Genomic DNA, 9,066 nt, shown 5'->3' with positions numbered 1-9,066 from the left:
GCTTTAACTGTGGAATTGTTTCTTTTTCTTAAACTTGATCACTTACGGTAACTAATACCAAAGGAAACCCAAACCACCATGAATAAAAAAAACATAATTGTTATTACTGAATTCAAAAGGGTACAAATGTGGGACTTGCGAATATGAAATAAAAGATAACACATACAACACATCTAAACAGTAAACAACAATAATTTGTCTCCGGTTAGGACCAGAAGAGACGATCCGAGGGCGGTGGTGGCATCAACAAGGCGGTGAGTGGGAAAGAGGGAAGGGTTGAAGGCTGGGTTAAGTGTTGGTAGATGGCTGGTAGGCTGGACATCAGGTTCCGTGAGGCTGGACAGTTGATTTGGGAGGCGGGACAGCAGGCTGGAAGGCTTTAGAGGGGGCCGCAGGGCAGCTGGCAAGGAAGGGACTGGCTGGACAGCAATGTTCTCCTGGGAGCAGTCGGAGGTGCCATTTGGGACAGCAAGTTCGGGAGGCGCTGAGCAGCAGGTTGTGGCCTCTGAGATGGATGTCAGTTGCTGGAAGTGGGGTCGGAGGGTGCTGCGGAAGGATAAAGGTCTCATCGGGGTCGAGCTACAGTCGGAGTACCAACTAGACCCTTGGAGATGGTCACCACCTCGTACGAGTTACAGCCGGAGCACCTTCTCGTTGTCGAGCATAGTCTTGTAGGGGAAGAACACCTCAAAGATAAAACTCAGAATTTTCCGCTCATCAAAAACCTCCCTTGCCTTCAGCAAACAACATCTATAAATGCCTAACCTTAGAAGACAACATGCATAAATAAGAGGGGGTTTAGTAGGTAGATGAGTTAAGTAGAAGAATAGGAAATAAATAAAGCAAGGGTGATGGAAAATGAAAGAATTTGAAATTGGGATAGAAGTGGAAGGTGGTAGATAAGTTATAGAATCAAAATAAGCAAGAGTGATATGCGGTTACTGTAGTAGCTACAGTAACGTGTCTGCGGTATTGTAGCAGCTTCAGTACCACGTATCTCGGTTTACTCCCGTGTTAGTAACAATCTTAGTTGACTACCACACAATCCTAATTGAGTACGACCGCCTCTCATGCGGTTTCCTCCTTTGGTTCAACTGTAGTTGCTTATTTTGGTACGTCTTGGGTCTTTTAGATTATGGTGCTTCTTCTCATGTTAGATGTGATTCTTAATTATTTTCATTTCTTAACATGCATTATCTCCCTCCATTTATTGTTGCTAATGGATCTCTCTCTCTCTTCTATTTTTGAGAAGGGACATGTCCATCTCTTTTCCACATTAATTTTAAATATTGTTTTATACATTCCCATTTCTGTAAATTTGATAATCTATCTTACCTAATCCAACAATTGCTTGGTAATTTTGTTACCCTCCTATGTCTATTAGGATTTCAGTATGAAGAATATGATTGGTAGTAGTTTTGAAATTGAAGGCATTTTACTCTCTCTAATGCTACATCTATTGCCCTCTTCATTATTGATTAGGTCATATGTCTAGCTAATAAAGGTGTCATTTGGGATCACTTTTTATTTTTATTTTTTTATTTTTGTTTTATTTTGTTTATTTTTTTACTTAAAATAAAATATGTTTGGTATGTTATAACATGGTTAATTGTTTTGAAAACACAATATCTAGGTGTTTTGAGTATTTTAAAAAGCAAATTAATTTGTGGTGATAATGGCACAACATTTGAAAAGAAGTTTCCTGAAACTATTTTGATCTGTATTTAGTGATGTGTCATGTTTGCATTGAACTTCTAATTTGTGCAGACTTCAACTAAAAATAGTGCTAAATGCTGTCACAGTCAAGAGAAGAGTTCTTTTTTGAATTTAAATTAAAAGAATACCAAATTCTCTTGATTCTGCATATTACGTTGAGCAAAATAGTAGCACCTAATTTGAATATGAAATGTACCTGAGCTACTACCGTTTCACTTGATTCCTTTTGATATTTCGGTTTTTCAACACGGTATCAGTTTCTTTGTGTTGATATGGGCAAACAGTTCGATCATTTTTTTGGTTTACAAAATGTTGTTAAGTAATGCTGCTTGCTTAATCATGTTACTGATTCTGCTTATTTGGCCAATTATCCTCCACAGCTGCTGTCATAAATGAAGGGTGAGATCTTGAATTTATGAAAGGGTTGCAGGGGAGAATTGGTATCTAATCACCATGGTATATGCACCTTAGATCTCAATAATTTAATTCACTCTAGATCATTGTTATTGACTTTTAAGATAATTTAGTATCAATCCCTGCCATCCAAAGTGGATTGGATGGTTGAGATGTGTAAGAATTACCATTTATTTTGAGAGGATCTAAATCCTAAAAGGGAGGAGAGAAAACTGAAGGTAGGGAGAGTGTTGATGGGAAACAATGGTGCTGAGAGGGAGGGAGAGGCCTTGTCCTCCTTTGCCCACGTTCAACTCATAGTGGGTTGCTTGTTGTGGGATAGAATGAAAGGCTAAATGATAAAACGAGAATATAACTGGAAATAGGTTACTAAATGCAATATTTATCAAGTTTTATAGTCTGATTGTTGCCTTATTTTTTAAAATTTTAGTAATACGGAGGACTGTCTTTCAGTTTTTGAACTCCTGTATGACAAACCTTTATTTTGAGTAAAACATAAGATCCATTGCAAATATTCCCTATGGCACTTGGTTTTTTTGTATGTGGCTTAAAATTTTGCATATCATGTCACACAGAATGTTCTGAAATTCCTTCGAATGCATGTATGGGATCCTTTTTTTTTGTATCTGGCTTAAACTTTTGCATATCATGTCCCAGAGAATGTTATGAAATTCCCTCGAATGCATGTATGGGATCCTTTTAAGAGGCTTGGTTTAACTCGGGATGCTTCTCAAGAAGAAATTTTAGCAGCACGAAATTATCTTCTGGAACAATATGCTGGCCATGAAGCAAGTGTGGAGTCCATTGAGGGTGCTTTTGAAAAGTTATTAATGGCAAGCTTCAGGCTGCGCAAGAAAACAAAAATCAATCTTAAAAGCAGGCTGAAGAAGCAAGTTGAGGAATCTCCTCCTTGGGTTCAAAGATTACTTGCTTATGTTGAAGTTCCTCCTGTTGATACCATCCTTAGAAGGCTTTTCCTATTTGCTTTTATGGGGGGTTGGAGCATTATGAATTCTGCTGAGACTGGACCTGCTTTCCAAGTAAGGTTTCAATCCTGCTATTTTATCATATGCACTCTAGAAACAAAGTAACAAAAAAAAAAAAAAATCTTGCTTGAGTAACTAATGTAATATAAAGCTGAGAAATTCTCTTAGAAGTTTACCATTTGCCTACTTATTACTTTAACATCTCTGTATATTGAAGATATGTTAGGGTTAGACTGCTAATGACATTCAGTCAATTTGGCATCCATTTCATTAATTTATTTTTTAGTTTCCAGTTGTATTATTTTTCTTCTATGCTACTTCAGCCTAGTTTTTTACAAATTTGATTGATGCGCGCGCACACACATAGAAAACACAAAAAAAAATTGATGAAAAGTCTTACACTACACGCACACCAACCCTTACCTAACTTCATGAGTATGGGCAATGCATTTTAAGAGCAATTCTTACTTGTATGATAGTGGTAGTTTGATACGCCTTAGAACTAAAATCAGCGAACAAATCACGACAAAACGACAATAGATAGGTGGAAGAAACACAAACAAGGGCTGCTCTTACGAAAATCAAGAGAATACAAGCAAGATAAAAGGTGATCTACTTTAGAGAGGCAGATCGTCTCTCTCACACCTTAGAGATCACTGGGCACAACACAAGAAGAAAGAAAACAATAGACAAATAAAAATATGCATAAAAAAAGTAACCCCAGGTTATCCCTCTTAATAGAATCCCCTTCCGACATTTCAAAAACTTTTGTTCCCAACTTTCCCTCTAAACTCCTCTAATTTCTCCTTCTTGAATACGTGATTGTGGCCCTAATGGGCCCCACCCTCTCCTGATTCGCTTTTGCAGCATGCCTTGCCTGCTCCTTTTCTGCGGCCTGCCTTGCTCGCTATGCTTCTTCACGCGGCTCAGATCGGCCTGCCTGTCGGCCGGTTGTGTGGTTTTCAGTCGGTCTAGGGTGGACCGACACTGTTCTAGCCATAACATTACTCTCCTACCAAAAAGTGTCTTGTCTTCAAGGTGGGAGGATGAAAACTGCTTATGGATCGTCTCGTAATGCTCCCATGTTGTTTTATAGTTTGATAGTCTTTTCCATTTAACCAATACCTCCTTTGCTCCCCCTACCTTGCGACACACTCTTTTGATCTCTAATGGCTCCAGAATCACCTCTAAGTTTTCCGTCAGCGTCGGCGGTAGTGTAAGCGAAGGTGTGCAATCTCCAATCGCCCGTCTTAGCTGTGACACATGAAAGACCATGTAGTGTGAACAATGGTGTTAACTTCAGACGATAAGCCAATGCTCCGATGCATGCCATCACCTCATACGGTCTAAAGTATCGCGGTGAATGTTTCTCACTCCTCCTGGCCAATGTTTTCAGCCAAGAGGGCCTCAGCTTCAAGTAGACCATGTCCCCAAGTTCAAATTACATATCTCTTCTATGTTCATCTGCTTTCCTCTTAATGATTTGTTGAGCTCTCAGTAAATGCCACTTGAGCTCTACAAGTATTTTGTCCTCCTCCTCCAAATACTGATGGATGATGGATACCGGTGTGTACTATGCTCATATTGTATTAAGTGACGTGGATCTCGCCCATACAATATTTTGAAAAGGGTCGCCTGTGCTTAGGTGTGGTGTGAAGTATTGTACCAATATTCGTCCGATGCAATCCACTTAGCCCATAGCTTCGATGTATCAGATACAAAACAAGACAGATATGTCTCCACACTCATGTTGACCACTTTCGTTTGCCCATTGGTCTGGGGAGGATATGCAGTGTTTCTTTAAGGGTTGTCCCTTACAACCTAAATAGCTTCTTCTAGAAGTGCTGAGGAACACTTTGTCTCTATCTGATACAATTGATTCCGACACCCTGTGCAAACAATTCACTTACCGGTTAAAAATCGCTGCGACTTAGATCACCATGTAGGGATGTCGTAAGGGAATAAAATTTGCATACTTAGGCGATCTACGACCACCATGATCTTCGTGAATCCTTCTGACCGGGGCAACCTCTCGATAAAATCCATTCTCACTTCCTCTCAAACCTTTCTCGACAATGCTAATGGTTGTAGTAACCTTTCTGGTGCTGTGTTCAAGTAAATGTGCTGCTGACAGACATCACATTTTGCTACCATGTTCTCCACGTCTCTGTGCATCCCTAACTAATATAACTCCACTGCTAGACGACTATAGGTCTTCTGCACCCCTGTGTGTCCCCCGATCACACTGCCATGAAGCTCCTGTAATAATTTGGGAATGCGCTTCGACGACCTGGGTAACACGAATCGCTCCCTGGTGGAGCAGTTGCCACCCCTTTAGTGTATATCCTGGATGACAGTTCAGATCCCGTTGTAACTCAGCTCTTATCTTCTCCAGCTCTTCATCCCTTTTGTTTTCCTATCTTAAGGCTTCTCAATCCAGAACCAATGGTACTGATAGGGTTGTCAATTGGGGCTCCTCCATCTTTCTCAATAGTGCATCAGCTGCATTGTTCTCTAACCTTGGCTGACACTGAATCTCAAAATTATACCCCAGTAGCTTGTATAGCCATCTTTGATGCTTCTCAATCACCATTCGCTGCTCCAAAGATACTTTATGCTCCTCTGATTTGTCCTGACCAAAATGTCATCCCAACAGGTTGGGCCGTCGCTTTTGAATGGCCAAGACAATTGTCGTTAATTCTCGTTCATATATCGACTTTAACCTTGCTTTGGCCGTAAAAACATGGCTGAAGTAAGCAATCGATTGTTGATTGTACATGAGTAATGCACTGAATCTGTACCCTGATGCATCTGTCTCCACCACTGAAATCTTGAGGTGCTAATAATGGTACGCTAGTCATGTCCCTCTTTAAATGTTCAAATGCCTGTGTTGTTGCTCCCCCCAATTTGAAATTTTCTTTTTTCAATTACTCCTTCAACGGTCATGCTATCGTGCCATATCCTCTTAGGAACTTCCGATAGTAGCCTGTGAGTCCCACAAATCCTCTCAATTCCTTTAAGTTCCTTGGTAAGGGCCAATCAACCATAGCCTCGATCTTGGACTGATCTATTGTTACCCTAGTTCTGATCACCACTTGTCTTAGACTTCACCTGCAACTGAACATTTCTTTAAATTGGAATACAACTGGTGCTCCCTTAACCCTTTTACAAGACTGTCCTTAGGTTCCCCACATTCTTGGCCTTTGTACGACTGTAAATCAAAATATTATACAAGAAAACCAGGATAAATTTCCGGAGGTAAGGTTGAAAACACTATTCATGAGGGACTAAAATGTCGTCAGGGCGTTGGTGAGACCAAACAACATCACTAAGAACTCACAATGCCCTTCATGTGTCCTGAATGTTGTCTTTTGCACATCCGTTATATTCATCCTGATCTGGTGGTATCCCAACTTATGATCAATTTTTAAGAAAATGACTGTCCCATAAAGCTCATTCAGTAACTCATCAATCACAGGAATAAAAACTTGTCCAACATCGTTTCCTTGTTCAAAGATCAGTAATTTTTTTTCACCAATAGGACGAGATTGGAAAAAAGGCTTACACTAGGCTTGATAATTCCGACCTTGAGCATCTCTCAGATTAGCTTCTCTATCTCATTCTTCTGAATCTGGGGGTATTTGTATGGTTTGAAGCTGATTGGGGAAACACCCTCCTTCAAGGTAATAGCGTGCTTGTGATCCCTTGGGGGAGGTAACTCGCTTCTCTGTTGGAAGACATCCGTAAACCGCTGTAGGAGTTGCTGCACCTGTTCAGGAAATGCTGTCAACTCTGAATCTTGAATCTCCTCAATGCTTTGCAACTTCACCAAGTGGCCCGATTCTCGAATCTCATATCGACTTGACTATTATTTGTGCGACAATTATTTTGCATAGTTCAACACCTCCTCTCAGCATCACCTTCCTACACTCCACTTGGAATTTCATTGTTAAGGACTTCCAATCCACCTTCATCTCCTCCAATGTTCGCAACCACTTCATCCCCAAAATCAATTATTTGCTGCACAAATCTAAAGGAAGAAAATCTTTCACCATCTGCAGGACATGTAGTGTCAAAACTCATTGCACTTTAACAGCAGTCATCTACTGCCGCAGAAAACCTCCTCAATCTCCGTAACAATAGCTCATACTTCTCTCAGTATTCTATAATCGTTTCCTCCTGAGTCAGAGAATAGAATTGCTCGTGTAGGTCTTCTTCTCAAATGGCTCGAAAACGTTCCAATAAGCAATCCTTAAACTCTTCCCATGAGTTTAGGTCTTCTTCTCAAATGACTCGAAAACGTTCCAATAAGCAATCCTTAAACTCTTCCCATGAGTTTATCAGATGCCTTGCCTCCATCCACTGGAACCACACTAAAGCCTTTCCCTCTAAGCATAATCTCGTTGGCATGAGCTTCTCTTTCTCAGTCAACCAATTGATTGCAAAATACCGCTCCACCTGATACATCCATCCATGTGCATCCTCTCCTTCGAAGATTTGCATCTTCAGTTTCCTGGTCATTGCATCTCCATCCCAACCTCTTCCTTCGGTATTTTCCCCGATGTATCTAGGGTGGAAGTCCCTCCTGTCATAGGTATATCCCACTCCCGAATCACTCCTTCCTTCATCGTGCTCTTCTGTGCCCCTTACATCATCCCTCCTCTAATTTTCAGTCCATCCCCCTCTATTGGAAGTCTTCACTATCCCTCCTCTCGGAGTCCTAGGGGGGCGTTCTTGTAGGTAAATGAGATCTTTGTTATCTTCTTGCGCAATCTCCTTCCCTTTTGACTTAGCCAAGGATTCATTGCTCAACCCTTGGTTAGAATTTGCAACTGGAGCGATCGGCACGACATTGGCTTGCATCTCCATGAGCTTTTTCATCATCTCACTCATTTTTTCTATACTCTCAAATCCGTCCTCCATCCAACTTTCAATGGAAGAAAGCTGTCCTCCATGGTGGCGAACCTCTCTTCTATTCCCGATCTGATTTGCCATACTTCTCCTTCTAGCCCATCAACTTTTTTGTTTTCATCCCACCAAGATCTATGCTCTGATACCAATTTGATACGCCTCGGAACCAAAATCAATTTGATATGCCTCGACACCAAAATCAGTAACAAACTACGACGAAATGACAATAGATAGGTGGAGGAAACACAAATAAGAGCCGTTCAAGAGCCGTTTTTACGAAAATCAAAGGAATACATGCAAGATACAATGATGATATACTTTTGAGAGGTAGATCGTCTTTCCCACACTCTAGACATCGCTAGGAACACCATAAGAAGAAAGAAACAACAACCAAACAAAAAAATGCATAAAAAAAAAAAAAAAAGCAAACCCTAGGTTATCCCTCTTAATAGAATTCGTTTCCGACATTTCAAAAACTTTCCTTCTCAACTTTACCTTCAAACTCTTCTAAGTTTTTCTCGTCATATTCGTGATTATGGACCTAGTGGACCACACCCTCTCCTGATTCGCTTCTACAACCCACCTTGCCCGCTCCGCTTCTTCTGCGGCCCGTCTTGTTTGTTCCGCTTCTTCATACAGCTCACATCTGCCGGCCTATGGGCCGGTTGTGTGGTTTCCGACCGGTCCAGGGTTGGCCCGCACCGCACCGTTCTGGCTGTAACATAGTTTTGTTTTGTATTGGCTGTAACATAGTTAACAGTATAATTTTTTTATTATATCATGACTTCGTATCGATTTAAATTAAAATCTTATTGTATCAACTAGCTTTTAAGTAGAAACCCCTTATACCTTTTCCTTTTTTCTGCTTTTAATTATTATTTCATTTTGCTGCTGAAAAAAAGTTGGCAAAATAAATATTGTACTGAACTAAAAGAAAAAGGTCAATGCTTTTTTTAATGTATCAACAAAATTGAATAATATCTATTTTTTATCTCTTTTTTGTGGCATTTAGCAGTGTTTATTGAATTTTAAACTTTTT

At 40.3% G+C, this 9,066-nt stretch overlaps 1 protein-coding gene across 1 annotated transcript; it reads left to right on the top strand.

Annotated features, from left to right (window-relative positions):
• The first annotated feature begins 429 nt into the window (after positions 1–429).
• LOC110035840 (protein CHAPERONE-LIKE PROTEIN OF POR1, chloroplastic-like) lies at positions 430–4,091 on the top strand. Its single transcript, XM_020740149.1, has 3 exons — positions 430–625; positions 2,788–3,170; positions 3,984–4,091. The coding sequence occupies exons 1-3, from the start codon at positions 430–432 to the stop codon at positions 4,089–4,091; spliced, it is 687 nt and encodes a 228-aa protein (XP_020595808.1).
• The last annotated feature ends 4,975 nt before the right edge of the window (positions 4,092–9,066 follow it).

The sequence above is a fragment of the Phalaenopsis equestris genome, unplaced genomic scaffold (genome assembly GCF_001263595.1).
Source record: "Phalaenopsis equestris unplaced genomic scaffold, ASM126359v1 Scaffold200228, whole genome shotgun sequence".
Lineage (NCBI taxonomy): Eukaryota > Viridiplantae > Streptophyta > Magnoliopsida > Asparagales > Orchidaceae > Phalaenopsis > Phalaenopsis equestris.
This window is presented reverse-complemented; position numbering and strand designations above follow the sequence as displayed.